The following is a 21,607-nucleotide window of genomic DNA, read 5'->3' on the forward strand; positions in this document are numbered from 1 at the left end:
ACCGAAACGAAAAATGACCGAATAACAACAAAATTAACTCTAAACTGCTCCAAGGAATGGGAAAAATCACATAAGTGTCTGAGGCCAGATTTGAACTTAGGAAGATGAGTTTTCTGACTCTAGCACCCTTATCCACTATATCACCCAACTCCCTCACTTGCATTTCCTAAATAAGCTTACCAATACTTATGTGCTATGGGAGCACTGAGGTGGCCAAGAACAGAAATTATCTAGGGCAGGTAAGCACAGAGAAGTAACATGACTTCACAGAAACGCCCTTGCAAAATTAACACAAGGAATAGATTCTGGTATCCATATGATGAGGAGAAAGGGCATAGTTTTTTTTTTTAATTTATGATTTATTTATCTACCTCCGATCTATCTGGGTTTATTTATCCACAGGGAAGAAGAGAAATCCTGGTTCCAACGTAGGATCTATGAGTGGGATCCATATTTTCAGTTCCCAAGTAGAATGATTGGTGCTACTGTGTTAGCCTTCATCTGCTTATATCTAGTAAGTAAATAAGATCCTTTTCTAGGCTGCAAATGTGGGAAGATAAGGTTGCTTTACACTATAGATATGGCTCTTAAGAAACTGAACAAGGTGAATTTTTTCATTACCTTTCTTTTAAATGTCCTAAGGGGAATTCACTAGTGAAGCTAACTGAATAATGACATTTTTTCCTAAAGAATCCTTTTCATAATTTGATTAACCCAGAGGGCTATCAGACAAGGGGGGGAGGGGGGAAAGAAGGGGAAAGATAGGACTAAGCTGCACTTTCTGTGCTTTTTCAGAGGATAGGGAGGCAATAGCACCAGCCCAAACCCCTAGGAACGTCATCTACTAGCCTAGAACAAAGATTTCATCTAGATTTGTGGAATGTATTCAATCCAGTGCATGCTTGTTACAAGTTCTAGTAGATATAGAGGTCCAGGCTTGGAGGCAGACAGGTATTTACCTACCCTACTTCTGACATCTTCTAGTGGTGTGCTCATAGTAAACCACTTAACCTCTATATGCCTCAAACAATTTTCTAGTCATAAGGTTTGCATTTTCCATTACTGAAGGGAGTTACCACACTGCTAGGGATCACAAATCTTTCTGATTTTACATGTTAGTTTTAAGAATTTCAATTTAAGGTATGCAATTGAATGTAGTTATCTCTGAGTACCTAACTATGTAAATGATCCAATTTAATTCTGTTCAAGGCTCTGATCTGAAATGTGTTTGTAAGTATCATGGGCCATTAAGGGTTGGTGTTTTAGACTTTAACTAATCTCAAATATAATATTCTAGTTTGCTTAAAACATTGCAAGTTCAATATATCAGAGTAACACTTTACTGTCATGATCATACTGAAAAAAATAGGGGATTTTAATGAGCAACAAACTAAGTATGACTGCCCACGTAGGCCAAGTTTTTCCCCTGAACTTCAATCTTATATCACCAATTACATGTAGGACATTTAATTAAGTGATAAGTAGAAAATGAAAAGAGGTAAATTAAAGCTTCCTAAACATTAGAACCTTTCAAAAGTGGAATGGGTTGCTTCAGGATATGGTATATTCCAGGGGTGGGGAACCTGCAGCCTTGAGGCCACAAGTGGTCTTCTAAGTCCTCAAGTGTGGCCCTTTAACTGAATCCAAACTTAACAGAACAAATGGAAGTTTGGATTCAGTCAAAGGGCTGCACTTGAGGACCTAGAGGGTCATGTGTGGCCTAAAGGCTGCAGGTTCTCCACCCCTGGACCATAGTCCCTCTCTTCCGAAGTCTTTAAGCAAAGTCTGGATGACTCCTTTTCAATTAGGCAATAGAGGTAATTATGAATTGGCAGGGTATGGCTGCTTAGGTCCCATCCTCAAAGATGCTTCACATTCTGACTCTCTTCTTGTCCTCCACCCTTACATTTCACTCTGGACCATTGGACTTCCAGAGGCCATACCCTCAGGGTCTTAATCCACTCAGTTTTTAACTCCTCCTTTGGGGCCCATGTGGTCCTGACTGCCAGTCCTAGCTGTGTCATTCCCCAAGCCATTTTCTTGTCCTGGCACATGCCAGACCACTGGCCTGAGTGTGTGAGTGTAGACTCTCACGACCCATTACATCCCTCTGGCCTCAGTCATGCTTCACATTCTGGCCATCTTCTTTCCATCTGCCCTTCTAGTGGTACCGCACTCACCTGATCACTTGACCTAAAGATCTCCAGATAGAATGCCCTGTGGAACTTAATATATCCATTTTGGAAACTTCCACCCTAGGGAAATTTGTTCTCTAGACTCACTGAGTGTGTAAGTACAAAGTCACATGTCTCATTAGTCATTTTCTTGCCTGCTGTTGCTATTTATATTCTCTCCTTCCTACCTCCCCCACCTTGGCTTTCCATCTTTTGCTCTGGGATCCATTGTCAAATCAATACTGCTATTGCTACTGAGAAGGGTGTATCATTCCTATGCCGCCAATCTCCAACCCTGTGAATTCCCAGACCAAAACACCCCCAATGGCCACTTCTCCCCCATATGAGTTGTCTCTCCCTATTAGCATGCAAGCTCTTTCAGGGTACAGATTGTCTCTTAGCACAATGCTTGGCACATACATAGCAAACACTTACTAAATTTTTTGTCATTCATTCTTTCTTAGATTCAGTACTTCCTTCTAGACTGCAGATATCATTTCGGACTCTGTTGTCTGAAAAGTTAGCATTCCCCCTTAGGTTTCTATTTAATCAACATCTCCTCTTTGCCTTCATCTAAGTCTGATAAAAATGCTCAACAGAATGCAGGCAAAGAAAAATCCCTGGGGCACTCCATTAGACATCTCCCTCCAAGTTGACACTGATCTATTAATTACTACTCCTTGGCCCAATCATTCAAACCATTCTTTGGGGGAATCAGGGTATAAAGAAAAGAGGAAAGAGTGTTGAATTTACTTAGAGGATTTGAGTTTGAATTCCAACCAGTCATTTGATGGAATTAACTAGATAATCTCAAAGGTCCCTTCCAGGTCTAAATCTATAAGCCTACATTAATCCACCTAATACTATTATCATGTAACCCACACCTTTCCACCTTGTTCATAAGGAGAGTATGTGATATTTTTTTCAGAAATCCAGGTATGTTCTATCTATGGTATTTCCCTTTATCTGCCCATCTAGTAATCTTGAAAAAAACACAACAGGGAATGAAGACAGTATGCCATAATTTATTCTAGGGGATGCCACCTGACTCTTAGTAATCACTGCTTCCTTTTTTGGATACTAAAACCACTACCAAGACCACTGCATCTCAGTCACTTTTCCTGGGTCATTATCCAGCGCCTTCCCATTTAGCATATATGTCCCCTAAGATTCTGTTCTGAAACCTCTTCTCTCTATACACTTTTTTGGTGATCTCATTAGCTTACTACAGAATAATTGTTATCTCTATGAAGATGGCTTCCAAATCACCTATGATCTCTCTCTAGGCTCACATCACCTGACCACCTGCTTCCAATTGGTTGTTCCACCAACGTCTCAAACTCAATTTGTACTAAACAGAACTCATTCTTCCTTCTCCCTATTCTATCCCTCTTCCAAACTTCCCAGTTTCTGCTAAAGACATCACTCCATTAAGTCATCTAAATTCACATCAGTCATCCTTGACTTACCTCTTCCTTTCCCCACCCCTTATCCCCAGCCAAATGCCAAATCTTGTAGATTCTAACTTTACAACATCTCTTCCATCTGTTCCCTTCACAGAGTCACTACTCTAGTTCCTCTCTCATCTTTCACCTCAACTATTTTGATAGCTTATTTATCTGCTTTTGGTCTCTCTTATTCAATCCAATTTTGCTGGAGCTGCCAAATAAGCATTCCCGAGATTCATGTTTGAACATGTCACTCCTCTGCTCCAGAATCTTCACTGGCTCCCTATTGCCTAAAATACAACCTTTCAGTCTTGTATTTAAAGTATTCTATAACCTGGCTCCCATCTACAATTCCAGGAATTTCATTTTACTTTACTTACATTACTCTGTGCTTCACAATGGCATACTAGCTATTCCCAAACTCAACATTCTATTTCCAATTTCTGGAACTTCTCTCATTCCTGGAATGAACTCCTTCACTACCTCCATTTCTCAGAGTCCCTATCTTCCTCCAAGGCTCAGCTCAGATGTATTCCTACACAGAAGGGTTTCCTTTTCCTTCCACTTGTTGGTGTTTTATTCAATATCCAAATATTCTTGTATTTACTTACCTACTACAACTTGTGTTCCTTAAAGGACCCTTAAAGTTAAATTGTCTTTGTGTTTCCAGTGTCTTAAATATAGTAGGTTTTTAATAAATGTTTATTGTATTGAATTGCCAAAGAAGATTCCCTGAAAACCCATACCAACCAACACCTCTCATCCTCAGGATTTCTACCTAAATTTTAAAATGCCCTTCCCTTCACAAATGCTAGAGCTAACTCATCTGCCAGAAGCATTCTCTGGACATGGCAGGAGAAATTTTACCAGGAATGGAAGTCTAGACTGCTAGGTAAGCTCAGTCATGCAGTGGGACCTGAGTTCAAATCCAGCCTCAGATGCTTACTAGCTGTGTTGGTTCAACTGTAAAATGGAGATAATAAAAGCACTTATCTCCTAGGGTTGTTGTGAGGATAAAATGAGATAATATTTGTGAAGCACTAAGCACAGTGCCTGGTACACTTAAGAAATGCTTACCCTCTTTCCCCTTTCCCCGAGACCATAATTTACAAATTCAGTTATTTCCTTTCCTGAAAATCAGGACACTTGCCCTTCTCCAGTCCTGTGGTATGTCTGTTATTCTCTCTAATCTTTCAAAATCATCCAGCAATCAATCCAACAATTCTTTCAGTACTTAAAAACATAAGTTCATCTGAGACAGGTGACTTGAGGTCATCGCAAGGGCAGTGAGATACTGCCATTACTGTCTCCTTGCTAAGATTAGGTATGAGTTTCCTACTTACCATTTTTCTCTTGTTCAGACATTTCTAGACCAAAAACTATTCTTCTTGCCAGGGAAAACAGAAACAACATAGTCATTGGGCCTCTTTCTTTCTGTTGTCAAGTTTTGTCCCTTGACCTCCACCGCCCTCGGCTCCATAGCTATAGACTTGATTTTTACAGGATTATATCATGCTTCCATTCATACTCTATTATCTACCCTTGCTTCCAAATTACATTCATATCTTTTGAAAAAAATCTAAATTGGTTCTTAAGTTCCCTGGGCTTCTGCATTAATTTCTTGAGATAATCGCCTCATTGGAATTATTTCCCTTCAGGTTCTCTGAATTTCATTGAGATTTTTACCACTCTTCCACAGCTGCTTTCCCTGGAGAATTTTAGTTCACACCTTTCTTCTGAATCCTTTGAAATCTGTTTTCCCAAAATCTAGTGGACCTGTCAGACTGTGTCCAGCTTTCCTTTTTCCTATCACAAACTCTAATAGAGAATGGTCACTTTCCCTCTCCCCTCTCAATGTTCCCATCATTTCTATCCCCAAACAACCAGTTCCTCCCTGTTCATGAGAATCAGTTGGGATATTAAATTTCCCATTGTTAGGTCTTCCACCTTTTAAAGGCTGAAATTATCATTAAGTCAAGAAGTTATTAGTTTCCCTCTTTTTTTAAGATGAGGCCCCAGGAGATGTCTGGATAATTAAAACCTCCCATCACAATTAGATCAGGCCTTTGCCAGTGATAGGTGAGAAAACTGACCAGGGCACCATGACTAGTTAGCAGAATGGGCATAAAAATCCATGCCCAGATCTATTGATTCCCAATGTGGTGCCCTTTCCATAGGTAGGAATCCATGGTTATTATAATTTAAGCAAAAATAAAACCATGTTCCTTCTTGGATTGCTCATGTAATGTCAGAGAACAAAATATAGAATACATTATAAAAAAGAGATAATTTTATTATTTTGTCTGGATCATCCCCAAAGTCACCCTCAAGCTTTCCTTTTTATCTACCAATGGAAATGTGACCTTGGATTACTTGTAACAATTTGATTCAATTTAATGAGTTTCCACCTGTATGTCTGGACCCATATTTATTTGATGTTCCAACATGGTAGAGATACAGAGCATTTCTCACCTTTCAATGCCTTTCAAATAAGTCAGAAGCACATAGAGACCAGAGAGAATTTTAAAAGAGATAAAGAGCCTGAATGACCTAAAAAGAAGTCTTTAGAACAACATTGGACTTTGTATAAATTGGGCTATGCCATGAATAATGACAATATCTCTAAAACCTTTCCTCCATTTCTCCCACAGTTCATTATAATTGAATTTTGCGTGTACACATACATTGTACAAGAGCTAGACGTGTTTGAGGAAGGACTGGAGAGCTACATTGCTTCAGTTAATGAAACAGGAGTACTGACACCAGCTATTTTACGGATAAAGGAGCTGATTAACGTGGCAAAAGGTAAACAAGTCCCTGTACAGTTATTGTACTATGGATGGCTGAGATTGCAGTTCTGTGAAAAGAAATAATCACGGCTCTTTCTCCTAAACCAACTGACAAAACAAAACCATTTTTACAGAATAGTTTGGAATCAAGATCATCCGGAAAACATGGATTTTGAGGAAGAACAGGGAATAGGAAAAGGGGAAAATGGAATTTTAGCATTTAAAAAATACTTTCTACTTGACTAATAATGAAATAAATCATTCTAGAATTTTTCATTTTCTCCTTTTATCATTTATGTTTCTCCTTTTAGTTTCATTTTCCCCCTTTTATTTATCATCTCCTTAGTACTTAAGATATTTGTGATAATTGAGGATCTATGATTTTGTCCAAATAGGCTCTCTCTCACTGCACCTCAGATCACATAAGACACTCAGTGTGATATTTTGGGGAAGACAATCAGGGTTAAGTGACTTGCCCAGGGTCACAGAGCTAGTAAGTGTCTGAAGTTGGATTTAAACTCAGGTTCCCCCTGATTCCAGGGCCAGTGCTCTATCCCCTGGGCCACCTAACTGCCCCTAAATGTGATCTTAATGATCAAAGACAATTTCATCACCAGGTACCCTGCCTTTGACAAGGAGCCTCTCCAAATTTAACTAAGCTGGTCCTTTGATGGCTAACATAATAAGTCATCACTAGTCCTGTATTCAAAACCTTTCCAATTTGATATAAAAACTGTCAAGGCATTAATACCTTCCAATAGCCAATGATTTCCACCACACCAAGGAAAGGATGATCAAGAAATTTCAACTACTCCACCTTTTTCTGCATCAAAATAGCTGTCCTATGAGGAGTTTTAAACAAAACACACTTGGGTTTTCAGACATCAAGTGAGATGGGAAGCAATGAGAGCTAGTTATTTACTCACTCTTCTGCTCTTGGTCACCTGTTTTTCACCCAGGAGTGTGCTTAAGCCAGATCTAACCTGCTTGGGAGACCCATTGATAAATTTTCAGTGTTAGCATTTATACCTCAGAAATTGGTAATGGCTACAAATCAGGGCTTGTTTTATTGACTGTCGAGATTTAAGAAAGTGTTATTAATACAAATTAAACTATGAAGTTTTTTTGCCCCCAGTGATTTCAGTTGTTAACCATTTATCAGCACATCCCCTTTTCTCCATCCTTCTTCTTCCTTGTCTGTCTATGTATTTTACTTGATCGAGGATCCAAGGCTATCTATTTCCAGTCTTGTCGGAGAGAATAAACTTTAGCTACAGAAGTTCCTGACAAAGGTATATAACTCCTCAGACTGAAATTTGTAGGAAAAAGAAATTCTAAAAATAAAAAACAGCATTTAATCACCTTACTTCTATTTTCTTTCTCTATCTGAATTAACTGACACAACTTAATTTAACTTAATCTTTCACTTTAAGCAATGAAGACTTCTCCCCTACCCCAACCAAAAGAAAATGTAATGAGTTATTAATTCTAGTTATAAACTCATAAAATGTTAGAACAGGAAAGATAATCAAGTCAATCGTATGTTTTGGAATTGATAGGGGCCTCAGAGATCATCTAGTCCAACCTCCAATTGATAGATGGGGAAACTGAGGTCCAGAGAAGCTCAGTGGATCATTCGTTTTCACAGGGCTAATACAAGGAGATTTAGGATGTGAACTCAGGCACTCTGACTCCAAGTCCAGTGCTCCAACAATGCCATGTCCCTGTTGGTTATGTAATGTTGGGACAGTCCTTCTTTAATAAATAAGATAAGAATCTTAAAGATTCATGAATGTTGCCAAAAGAATGCCCATCAATCAAAATCAAACTATTGTTTCCTCTTTTCTTATTTTATAATGAAAATGTTAGGAGAGAAGGAAAGACCATAAAAGTAACTATGGATAGAGAGAGAAAATAGACGGGGATACCTCAAAAGGCTTCAGCAATAAAATTTACTTGCTACCTGAAAAATAATAATCCATGTCATAGGAATCAAAATAGATTCTTTCCAAGTCTGTGTACATTGGTACAGAGAAGTGTGGTACAGGGTACAGAGAATCAGGTTTTAAGGAGCTGAGTATTTGAAGTGAGCATTGTGTTGTATGGAGAGAACACTAAGATGTCTTTTTTGTTGTTATTACAGGTGTCTGGATGTTGACCATTTTTTCTGCATCCCTCACTTGTATAAGCTATTTATTTCACATTTTAGCCTGCTACAGGTAAGAATACTGAATGAGACAATGTGCCACCCAGTCCCCTCCCCTGTGTTCCAACATAGTTAACAAACACTGTTAACTTACTCTCTTTTACATTCTAAGACACGACATTCATAAACCCATTCAGGTAGGAAGAAAAAAAATCTAGACACATCAAAGGGAAATATCAACTAAATGTAAAAGTAATCGCCGATTAGTTAGAGCAGTATTTGCTCAGAGTTTTAATGATAATGAAAGAATAAAAGAGGAACCTGTGAACCAAGGAGAAAAAGACTAGAAAGAGCAGGAGATCTGTTTTGGACATGTTGAATTTGAAGTACCCGTGGGAGGTCAAGAATGTCAAAGAAATCAATGAAAAAAAGTCAAGAAAGGCAGAGTCATAGTACCAGATTTCAAACTATATTCAAAAGCAGTAATCATGAAAACAATCTCATATTGGTTAAGATACAGAGTGGTAGGTTAGGGTTCAGTGGAATAGATTAGGTACACAATACACGGTAGTAGACAATCATAGTAATTTAGAGTTTGACAAACCCAAAGATCCAAGCTTTTGAAGCAAGAACTCATAACTGGACAAAAATTGCTGGGAAAAATTAGAAAGCAGTTTAGCAAAAATTACACATAGACAAACATCCCACATATATCCCAAGTTAAGGTGAAAATGAATAAATCTAAGGGGTGATATTATAAGTAAATTAGGAGAGCACAAACAAATGTATGGATAAGGGAAATTTAGGACTGAAAAAGAGATAGAGGGAATCAAAGGAAACAAAATGGATAACTCTGATTACATGAAAGTAAAAGGTTTTTGCACAAAGGAAACTAATGCAGCCAAAATTAGAAGGAAAACAGGAAACTGGAAGGAGGTGATTTTACAGCAAGATTCTCTGATAAAGGCCTCGTTTCTCAAATATATAGGGAACTGAGACAAATTTATAAAAAATAAGAGCCATTCCTCAGTTGATAAATGGTCAAAAGAGTATGAACAGGCAGTTTTCAGAAGAAGAAATCAACTATCAATATTTACATGAAAAAAATGCTCTAAATCACTTACTGATTAGAAAAATGAAAATTAAAACAACTCTGGTATACCACCTCACACCTATCAGATTGTCTAAGATGACAGAAAAGGAGTATGATGAATGTTAGAGGGAATGGAAAAATTGGGACACTAATGCATTCTTGATGGAGTTGTGAACTAGACCAATCATTCTAGAGAACAATTCAGAACTGTGTCCAAAGGGCTACAAAACTGTATATAACCTTTGACCCAGCAATACCACAACTAGGTCTCCCCAAATCCCAAAGAGATCAAAGGAAATGTAAGAGGACCTATTTGTATAAAATGTTTATAGTGGATCCTTTTGTGATGGCAAAGATTTGGAAATCAAAAGAATGCCCATCAATTGGAGAATGATTGAACAAGTTGTGGCACGTGCTGTGATAGAATACTATTGTGTTATAAAAAATGATGAGCAGGATGTTTTCAGAAAAACCTGGGAAGATTTATATGAACTCACTGCAAAGTGAACTTAGCAGAACCAGGAGAGCACTGTTCAAAGAACAATATTAAAAAGATGATCGGTTTTGAAAGACTTAGCTAATCCTCTGAGATGCATTTTCAACTCGGGTCCTCCCCATTCCAGGTCAGGCACTCTATTTACTATGCCACCTAGCTGACTAATTATTGGCCTGGATAAGTGACTTAACCTCTCTATCCCTCAGTTTCCTCATTTGTAAAATAGGGATAACTATAGCACCTAGCTCCCAGGGTTGTTTTGAGAATCTAGTGAAATTATATTTGTAAAATGCTTTGCAAGCCTTAAAATGCTATTTAAATGCTAGTTATATTATCATCATCACCATTATTATTATTCTTGTAGGTTGGGGGAAACAGAGGCTCAAGAAAGTTAACTGACTTTCCTAAGCCTCACAATCTAGTACTCTTTCTATCATATTATATAATCTCTGAAAGCACCAACTACTGTAATCATTTATTCTTCATTCTCTACCTTTGCTTGTTTTTTCTTGTCAAAGTAGGTCATATTTCTAATTGTATTTAATAATAATTTTCTACTTTCATCTAGAAAACATATAAAAAGGCTGTGGGTAGGCGAGAAAAGCTTTATTCCTTTGAAGTTTCACAATCCTTCCTCTTCCAATAGTGTGGTAAGTTCCTAGTGGTTGCTTATTTTCCATTCTTTATTTGAATAAATTATTGAGTCCAAATCTAATCAGTATCCAGGCTTGAAGGAAGGACCAAAGCACATGGGTCCAGTCAACTGCTATATCATATTTCCTAGCTACTCTACAAATCCCTAGATCCATAGACATAGTTATCAACCAAGATAATATTGAAACACTTGAAAGTTTGATGTTAGTCATTTAATAAATATTTACTAAGCACCTACTATATGCCAGACACTATTCTAAGCACTGAGGATACAAAAAAAAGGCAAAAAATGGTCCCTTCCTTCCAGGAGTTTATAATCTCATGGAGGAAGACAATGTGCAAAAGGAAGCAAAAAAGGAGGTGAGGGAGAAGGTACCCAGATGTAGAAAGAGAAGGGGTTCTCTAAGACCATTGTTTCTAAAGAACTTGGCTCCACAGTAAGACAAGAGAGGGTTAGACCTAAAAATTTACAAATTGAATAATCAAGTATGAGGTTTAGACTGGACCCCTAAATGAAGCTGTAATAGATCACATTTCTATAGCACTTTATGAATTGCCTTCTTCACAACAAATGTGTGAGATAAATAAAGCATATATTTATATCGCTGTTCAACAAATGAGGATACTGAGATGCATAAAGGGGGTGGCTAGGTGGTACGGTGAATAGAGCACCAGCCCTGCAGTCAGGAGGACCTGAGTTCAAATCGGGCCTCAGACACTTAACACGCACACAAAAAAAAAACCTAGCCATGTGACATTGGGCAAGTCACTTAACCCCAATTGCCCTCCAAAAAGCAAAAAAAAAAAGATGCATTAAGGTTAAACGACTTCCCCAAGTCATGTGTCCAGAAAGAGGCAGAGTTCATATTTGAATCCAAGTCTACTGACCTCAAATCAAGCTTTTTCTCCCAATGCACACTTTATGATCTCTAAGTCCTGAGATTGGAGGAGCTCAACTATGGGCTACATGGACAGAAAATCAGAGGGTCAAGTTTAGAGTCTTGAATAATATCCACAAGGAGGACAGGCCACGAAAGAGAAAGAAAGGTAGGGAGCAGAACCAAATAGATGTAATGCAAGAATGAGAGGACAGTGTAAAATGCTACTGAGAGGAGTATAGGAGAATTAAGATCGAAAAAATCTATTGGATTTGATCATTGGTGATCTTCAAGATAGCATTTTCATTAGTGTGATAGAAAAAAACAATTTTGCAAGAGGATGGGTGGGGTCAGGAATATGTTATTACATTACTGTGCAGAGTTAGGTTGGTGAGCATTTAGATCTTTGAAAATCTGGAAGAGTATCAGAGGGAAGGGAGGCCATGTTGTTGCTACTCTCTGTGCACTAAAGGTAAAGTTATTCTTTATCTTCTTATATTCATTCATCCATTCAACAAATATTTACTGAGTACCTACTATATGCTAAACATTTTAGGGGGGCATAGAGGAATAAGACATGACTTCTGCCTTCAAAGAGCTCATAGTATGGTAGGACAGATAGAAGGATGCCAGTAACTCATGCAAGACAGAAAATGGTGCCATGAGACAGATACCAAGAACCATGGGATTGCCTTCAGAGATGTCATCTAGTTAAGGAGAAGGGGACATCTGATAAGCATAGGAGGAGGGGTAAGGTTTTGGTAGAGGTAGCAGAAAAGCCATTCTAGTTAAAGGAAGAAATAATAAAGATCAAAAGAATTTAGATATACACACATATAAGCTAAACTTTATATGAACTTAATCCATACTAACCCATTCATTTTTTTTTATATTAAGAGGGAAGTTTTAAGAGGGTTGTTCAATTTTTTTTTTTTAGAAAGTACCATGAGGTCCATTCCATATGGACAGAGACAGATTTCCTTTTAGTGTTTCATTCAATTTAATGAGTATTTATTTAGTACTAACTATATGTTCAGAACTATGGCACTTTGCACATTTAGTGATTCTCTATCAATAAGATCAGCTCTTTAAAATTAAAGGAAAATAGATAACTGAGATAATTTTAATGAAAATTTTCAGGTAATGAAAATATCATAAAGACCACAATATCATTTCTATGTAAACAATCTGTAAAGATATTCAAAGGGTAGGTTTTCTTGTCAGAATTATCCAATTAATTTAGAACATACTATTTCTAATATCTTATTTTTATGTAATTCTTTTTTTTTCTTTTTGGAGGGCAATTGGGGTTAAGTAACTTGTCCAAGGTCACACAGCTATTGTGTGTGTGTGTGTGTGTGTGTGTGTGTGTGTGTGTGTTAAGTGTCTGAGGCCGGATCCAAATTCAGGTCCTCCTGGCTCCAGGGCCGGCACTCTACTTACTGCGTCCCTTAGCCGCCCCATAATTCTTAAATTACATTCTCATTTACCCTCGTTACAACTTTGTGAGGTAGATAGGTAAAGAATCAATTCCATTTTACAGATGGGGAATTTGAGGCTAAGTGATTTGCCCAGGGTCACACATAACTAGCAGCTGAATAAATATCTTCTGATTCCAAGATGACACATTTCTTTCGGGCTCATTTTTTTAAAAAATCTCCTCACTCATAATCAGAATTGCCAAATGCCTAATAATACTGAAAATAAGCACAGTTCCTTAACCCATAGGGAACTTTAAAAAACTTTTTTTTCATAAATAATTTGCTTCAAAGAAAGGTCCTTTTTGTACACATTTGCAGAAACTTTTGTTATCTAGATTGTAATAACTTGCAATATTGTTACCATAACAAACTTACATGGCTTTGTTTTTGTTTGTTCATTTGTTTTGTTTTTGTTTATGTCTTTTGCTTCAGGTGGCCATAGCAAGATATTCAGGCTGGCAAATAGCATATATTTTGTGGGGTAAGTTCTCTATCCTTATATATTAATGAGAAATTGCTTTGTTTCTAATTGAAAGCAAGATTAATGAGATTAACAATTAGTCTTATATTACTCAATTCTGCTTACTCCACTCAATCCTCAGCTCCCTTAACAATAATATGCCTTTCAAAATTCCCTAACCTCCTGCTTCCCTAAATCTTGTTATTCAAAGCTCTCACTGTAGGCAAAGAACCTTTTCTCATGGCTTTTATCTCTGTCTCAGTCCTATCCCTTCCCAGGTCCTATCCATCCCTCTCCCCACTGCCCCTTACATTCTCTCCCATGTTCTTTGGAACTTATGTCGTAAATAAATACTTCCACATCATATAGCTTTTCTTTTTACATTCTCTCCTCCTTGAATTAACTAAAAACTGTTTTTTTCTTTGAGGGCACCCCATCCCTAAAAATCCTGCTATTTATTTTCCCTTTCCCTGTGACTCATCATTGCCTCTTCTGGACATCATCTGCCATCATCACTCAGCCTCTCCCCCCTTCAAGGTTCATATCATCATCATACTACTTTGTCTGTACATCAATCACGGATAGCTAAAGTCCCAGGTCACTATCCTGCCTTCCTTAATGATTTTTTATCCCTATTCCTTTCAATGCTGTCTGCTACCATTATCCTCAGAGATTTGAAGAGAACCTTGTGGCATTCTGGCCTCACAGCTCCTCAGCCTTCTCAGTTCTTATGATGCCTATCTTCACTATGCTTTACCCAAAGGGTTGGATCAGCAACACCTTTGATGAGTGGGATTGCTCTACTATGAAGATCTTGAGCTCTGGAATTCGATTCTGAACTTGTTCTTCTACCTCTCTCATTTCTTACTGCCTATTGAAACTGCTTTTTACCTTCATCACAACTTCTAGTCCTTTGAGTCCTTTTTCTTTCCAGTCCATTACCCCCAGTGCTACTGCACTTGACTCCCTCTCTAGCATTGACTCCATGATCAACCATTTTAGTTATTCACTTGCTGCCACCCTAGAACCCTTTGCTACTGTTCTTATCCTATTTATACTAAACCCTTGGTATAATTCATACCGTCCATCTTCTTTCCCCCTGTTTCTAGGATATAGAGCAGTACTCCCTCCCCCCCCCAAATTAATCAAACCATACTGATTGAGCCCACTATGAATACATGCTAACCCTTCTCAGCTAGGCCCTCCCTGATACATGACAAGCAGGTTATTTATCTGTGATTGACCCTTTCTCTATTGCCTTCCCTACAGTAATTGTTCCAAAATTCCTCCACTCTCCTCAACCTTCTTCATACTCTCAAAAGATGATACTAACTCCTGAGGAGATTGAGATCTTCTGATGTGAACTCCCTCATTTTCACTCATTTTTCATTTTGGCCTTCAGGTTACCTCATCATTCATGTGGTCCAGTGTCTGTTTGGTGTGATGATCATGTATGGTTTGGTTTTGCCAGTAATCCACAACCAAGGACTGGAAATGCTGAAAGGTTTGGGCATTGGAATGTAAGTTACTGAGGTTTCTTTTTAATACATTGACATGAGTGATTTTATTTTTACATTCTTTTGAAGTACTTCCCTATCTTCATAACTTCAACCTCAGCACATTGGGCAATGTTCTTGGTTCCAACTCAATGATTAAAGAATGAGAGAGAATCAGGCAATTCTCCAAGTCATTTTCCCTTAGCTGATTTTAGTGGGTGAGGTATATACAATTTGCTGTAATCAAACATGGAACTATTTTCTCCCTAAAATTTCATCATCAACATAGCTAGGATTTATATAGCACCTATGTGCCAGGCATTGTGCTAAGTACTTTATAAATGTTATTTCACTGGATCCTAACAATAACCCTGAAAGGTAGATGCTATTATTTTCCCTATTTAATAGTAGAAGAAACTGAGAAGTTAAGTGAATTCCTCAGCATCACACAGCTAGTTAGTGTCAGATCAAACTCAAACTTGGGTCTTCTAACTTCCAGGTCCAGGTGCTTGATCCATTAGATACTCTATTATGTGTGGGTTAGTATGATAAAATGGTTTTCTATGATTTTTCCTGATTGCCTCTTTTTAAGATGTTTTCACTTTTAGATTTAGTGCATTTTTCTCTCTACAACCCTTCTAAGTCCAAAGAGAACTCAAGGGAGAAAAGGCCACCAAGACCTTGAAGGTCTTCTACATAGCGCGACTGAGAATCTGACCCACTGAACAGCAGACTGCTTTTTAAAGCCATGACACTTTTCTTTTCTTTCTTTCAGTCTCACCATTTCTATTGTTGTGGGACTCATGGTTTTACAACTAAGGATAGCAGCCAGATTTTTCCTTCAGCCAAAGATTAAACCTGGAGATAAGCAAAAACCATTAGCTCTAAATAACAGGTAAGTAAAAGAAAATGACGAAAGTTTTAATCAACCTGATGTAGGGATATAAGTTATCTTCCATTTTTTTTTCAGGAATACGAACAAATATTTTTCATAACTGTCATACAATCTAGAATAGATCTAAATGAGTTTTAATTTTAAGAGAACAAATAGAAGAAACTATGAGGAAACATGGCATAAAAGGTTGGTATTCAACAGTGGAGTTTGACAAATGTTTATCATTAACTACCTATCACAATCAAGGTACTTTAATGGTCATTAAGGATAAAAAGATAAGAAGTGACACAATCCATGCCCTTGGGGGGCTTACAGTATCATATAGGAGATAGCAATTGATTTGTATTATACAAGGAATACTGCAATAAGGGCAAAGGAAGATCTAGACATGTCAGTCTAGAAAATATGAAGGCCAGTCACTTTCAGCTGGAGGAAATGCTTTATGGAAGTAGTGGTGCTTGAAGAGGGGCTTGAAAAGAAGGATTACAACAGGAAGAAATAAGGGGAAAAGGTGCATTAGAAGCATGGAGGATGGCCACTATAACCCCCTGGAATCAGGAAATAATTAGTTGCCTAATTCTGCTGAACCTAGCATGAACCTACTATGTATCAAGCATTGTGCTAAGTAGAAGGGATACAAGTACAAAGGATGAAATATCCTCTACTCACAATGAGCTTCCAATGCCAGGAAGACAACATTTTTTTTTTTAAATCTCAAAACACTTGCTAAGGACCTACTATGTGTACTGCGCTAAGACCTGGGGATACGAAGAAAGGCAAAAATAGTCTTTGCTCTTGAAAAGCTCATAATCTAATGGGAAAGACAAAATGAAAACAAAAGTGTACAAACAGATACATTCATTACAGGATACGTTGGGGACTATCAGGAGAGGGAAGGTACTAGCATTAAGTATCTTTGAAAAATGATAAACCATGGACAGTATGGTCCGTAAGGTCCCCAAGATTTGGTCAGGACTGAATAACTGAACAGTAACAACAAGAATTGAGTGATATCAGGAAAGGTTTATCATAGAAGATGGGATTTTACTTGGGACTTGAAGAAGTCTACCCCCTAGAGTTAGGGGCAGGGGGAAAGTTTTAAATTCAGCTTTAGATGTGTTGAGTTTAAGTTTTCTATGAGACATCTGATTTGAGATATCCAAGAGGCTGTTGGACATATGAATCTGGATTTTAGGAGACAGATTAGGGCTGGATAAGTAGATCTGAGAATCATCATCATAGAAATGATAATTGAAACCATGGAAAGCTGATGAAATCACCAGGTAAAATACTATAAAAGAAAAAGAGAAGAAGGCCCAGGACAGAGCCCTGGGGGACATACAAGTTTAGCAGGTATGACCAAGAGAAGATCCAGAAAAGAAAACAAAAGGAGCAGACAGGTAGGAAGATAAAGTAGTGTTATGAAACCTATAAAGAAGAGGGTATCAATGGAAAGAGTGTTCCTGGCAGAGTCAAAGACTACAGAGAAGTCAGGAAGGATGGAAGAAAGGCCAATAGATTTGGCAATTAGGAGACAATTGGCAAAGAGGACAGTTTTGGTTGAATGATGAGGTCAGAAGCCAGACTTAGAATTAAAAAAGAAAGTGAGAGGAAAGGAAATGAAGGTACCTACTGTAGATAGCCTTAGAAGTTAGATACAAAGTGAGAAGAGATATAGGGCAATAACTAATAGGAATGGATGGAACAAGTAAGAGTTTTTGAAGATTAAGGAGACATGGGCATGTTTGCAGGCAGTAGGGAAGAAACTAGTAGACAAAGAGATATTTAAGTTAAATGAGAGGATAGGACTATTCCTATTCATAAGGAATTTACATTCTAATTGAAGGTTATTTTCTATCTATATTCTCCATATATTCAGTATGTGTGTATTTATGTAAATGTTGTCTCCCTATTAGAATGTTAGCTTTTTGGGGAAAGGGTTTGTTTTTGCTTTTTCTTTGTATCTTCAGTGCTTAGCATAGAGCCTGGAACATAGTCATCACTTAATAAGTTTGCAAATTGCTTGATCTTGATGGCCAAAATAATACAGACAGTAAAGAAGGAAGCAAGATTTGAATCCAAGTCCTCTGACTCCAAAACCAGTGACCTATCCAGTGTGCCCAGTGAGTTTTCCAGTTTGCCACCCTCCTCCTCTTCCTTCTTTTTGCCCTTCTCTTTCTTCTCCTCCTCCTCTTCCTTTTCTTCCTCCTTCATCTTCTTCATTTATTTGGCACTTTATGGTTTTCAAAGCACTTTTCTTATATAATCTCATTTTATCCTCACAACATCCTTGGGAAGTTGGTGCTAGTATTACGCCCATTTTACAGATGAGGGGAATTTGAAATCAGGTCTTCCTGACTCCCATCTCCAGTGCTCCATCCAACATGCCACTCCCCTGCTCAAAACCAGCCCTGTCCTTTTTCCATATAAGATAAAATGCCAATTCCTCAGCCTAGAAATTAAAGCCCTTCACAGTCTGGTTTCACCTTACTTTCTGGTTTTATTTCACATTATTCTCTTTCAGACCTCTTGGTAGGTTGGTCATAGTTATTCAGTCATTTCAGTCATGTCCAACTCTTTTTGATCCCATTTGGTGTTTTCTTAGCAAAGATACTAGGGTGGTTTGCCATTTCCTTCTCTAGCTTATTTTACAGATGAAGAAACTGAGGTAAACAGGGATAAGTGACTTGCTCAGGGTCACACAACTAGTAAGTGTCTAAAGCTGGATAGCTGGATTTGAACTCAGGAAGATGACCCTTCCTGACTTCAGGCTCTATCTGCTGCACCACCTATTTGTGCCTGATATGGTTGGTGTGTCCTGACAAACTGCCCTTCCCCAAATTCAGCATTCCACTTCCCATTGTTGTACCTTCTCAGGGGCTGTTCCTCCATGCATAGAATGTCCTCACTCCTCACACCTCTGCCTCTTAGAATCCTTATTTTCAAGACTCAATTTAAATGTCATGTCCTGTTATAAGTCACATATCACCTTCTCTAGTTATTAGTGCCCTCCTCCAACTCCTTTGCATTTACTTCCCTGGTGACATATTGTATCTCTCTGCTCGGCCCCCCCCCCCCCCCCCCCCAGTAAGATGTAGGCATCTTTAGAGCAGAGACAATGTTTTGTTTCAGTCACTGTAACCCCATTAAACAATTGGTACAGTGTTGAATGAATGTTGGTTGAACTGAATAAACTGAGGTTTCTTGTATATTTGACCCCCAGATGGAAGATAAATATAAGATAATTATGAAAAATCAGAGAAAGACTCACTTTTGAACTCTCCTATTTTCAGGAAAGCATTTCACAACTTCAATTATTTTCTGTTTTTCTACAATGTGCTTCTGGGCCTGGGAGCTTGTTTGTTCAGACTATTTGTCAGTTGTATCCTGGGAACCTGGTTAATAGCACGCATAGACAGGACTATCATGCAGAATGGTTATGAAGCTGCAGATATGGGTAAGTGTCCTTTGCCCCCTAGTTTACAACAATGCAGTAAGTAATAGTAATATTATGCCAATGATGAACTGTGAAGGATTAAGTTATTCTGATCAAAAACAATGATCCAAGAGGTGACATGATGAAAAATGCTACACTCCTCCAGAGAGAGAACTGATGAACTCTGAGTACAGACTGAAGCAAACTTTTTTCACTTTATTTTTATTATTTGTGTATGTGTATTTTATTCTGCAACATGGTTAATGTGGAAATATGTTTTGCATGACTTCACATATATAATTGATATTTCTTGTCTTCTCAAGGGGTAAAAGGGAGGAAAAATTTGGAATTAATATTTAAAAAAAATAAATGTTAAAAATTTTCAAAACTGTACTTGTAATTTAATGAAATGGATAAAATATATTTTAAATATATATAAATATAAATTTAAAATATATTTTTAAAAGTTTAGCTAACAAGTATATTGCTAATTAGTTACAAGGTTATAATTATTGTTAGTAAAGAAGTAGATTGTTTGAAAATGTGTCTGTGAATAGTTTTGAAAACAAAACTATATCAGAAAGGACTTAGAAATGTTTCAGCCAGTAGCTAGTCAAAGCAAAGACTTGAGAGCCATCTGGAGGCAACAAAGGAGAACTACAGGTACATGGAAATTAACCCCATTTGGGTTTTCTTGGCAAAGTAACAGAATAGTTTGCATTTCTTTCTCCAGCTCATTTTACAGATGAGAAAACTGAAGCAAGTGAAGTAAAGTGACTTTCCCAGGGTTACACAGCTAGTAAATATCTGAGGCCAGATTTGAGCTCACAAGGTTGTCTTCCTGACTTCAGGCCCAATACTCTATCCACTATACCACCTAGCTACCCCTGGTATATTGGTATGTCCTGACAAACTGACCCTCGTCTCAGTGTTCTATTTCCCATTGTTATACAGAAAGAGACCCTGGCGCATCAGTCAAGCAAAGAGCTGATACATTTCTGGGGTCTAAGACATCCTTTTCTTGGATCCTTTTGACTCTAGGATTCCAAGCCTGGATTGGCATGCTGTTTGTGGACCATTATCATACCAATCCTGTACTGGTTGGTTTCTGCCATATCTTGCTAATGGGCAAAAATGAGAGGCAACTACAGAAATCTACCTCCTACTGGCACTTAAATCATTCATCTGGTAAATAATTTTTATTCTTTAATATCCACTGTGGTAACTAGGGAATGAAATTCCCAACAGCTGACCCATTGTGACTTGCCACAGTGGTTTCTGAGAACAAATAGGTTTTTCTTTGCAAATTAAAAAGACCTCTCTTTTATTTCTTTTTATCATAGGTCCTAGAGTTTCGGTAAAGTCCAGAACAAGATGGTTCTTGCTGTATACCCTTTTAAGAAACCCCAGGCTGATTTTGCTCAGAAAGCCTAAATCAGCCTTGGGTATCAGGATTGCTATGAAGACAAATTCTGTTGCCATGCTATAAAACTGAACTGACACTGGAATTATTGGACAGAGGACAATACATCAGCTTTCCGGAGTTTTCTAGAGAGAGCTCAGAATGGCAGGATGTTACCAGACCACATGCAACTAGATTATCTCTGGTGAAAGCAAGGGCTGCAATTGGCTATATATAATCGTTCATGATAACTATATGTGACCAAGTGGTTAAGAAATTCAGTACTATTTCATCATATTAAAAATATAAAGGAATTTTGAGTAGTTAAACCCTGTTTAAAAATTATTTTGACTAGGTGGGTAATGATTTAACTTTGAGGGCTCAAACAATATCAGGAATTTTTTTTTTGTCAGTGACTATTAACAATGAAATGGGTTCCTAAAGTGGTAGACTCTCCTTTAATTGGGTTGAATTCTTCTCTGAGAAGTGTGACCATGCCCCAGGACAGATCCCTGGCATCACCTGATAAAATTCCATGAAGTTCATGGATTCAATTATTTTATTTGTAAAGCACTTAACTTGGTGTCTGGCACATAGTTAGGAACATAATAAATGCTTCTTCCTTTCCCTTATCTCTCATAACATACACATACTCAGATGGTATAAAATTTACCTTTCATTTCTATTTTACCAAGTAGGTGATTTGGATACTTTACTCTTAAAATAATTAGCTTGAGGGCTGCTAAAAAGATGGGGGTG

General features: G+C 37.7%; 1 protein-coding gene across 1 annotated transcript in view; it reads left to right on the forward strand.

Moving 5' to 3' along the window:
• The window catches only part of LOC138158940 (stimulated by retinoic acid gene 6 protein-like), a 76,254-nt gene extending 55,089 nt beyond the window's left edge, over positions 1–21,165 (forward strand). Inside the window, exons 9-18 of the mRNA XM_069085296.1 lie at positions 403–514; positions 6,274–6,427; positions 8,555–8,630; positions 10,715–10,796; positions 13,592–13,640; positions 15,022–15,139; positions 15,891–16,010; positions 19,304–19,467; positions 20,488–20,634; positions 20,790–21,165. Of these exons, the coding sequence (XP_068941397.1) occupies positions 403–514; positions 6,274–6,427; positions 8,555–8,630; positions 10,715–10,796; positions 13,592–13,640; positions 15,022–15,139; positions 15,891–16,010; positions 19,304–19,467; positions 20,488–20,634; positions 20,790–20,935 (1,168 nt within the window). The 3' untranslated portion in view covers positions 20,936–21,165. The remainder of the gene's footprint in view (positions 1–402; positions 515–6,273; positions 6,428–8,554; positions 8,631–10,714; positions 10,797–13,591; positions 13,641–15,021; positions 15,140–15,890; positions 16,011–19,303; positions 19,468–20,487; positions 20,635–20,789) is intronic.
• Positions 21,166–21,607: the final 442 nt, after the last annotated feature.

Source organism: Petaurus breviceps, unplaced genomic scaffold (genome assembly GCF_028583685.1).
Source record: "Petaurus breviceps papuanus isolate PSGF00001 unplaced genomic scaffold, PetGlider_PUasm1.0 175, whole genome shotgun sequence".
NCBI lineage: Eukaryota > Metazoa > Chordata > Mammalia > Diprotodontia > Petauridae > Petaurus > Petaurus breviceps.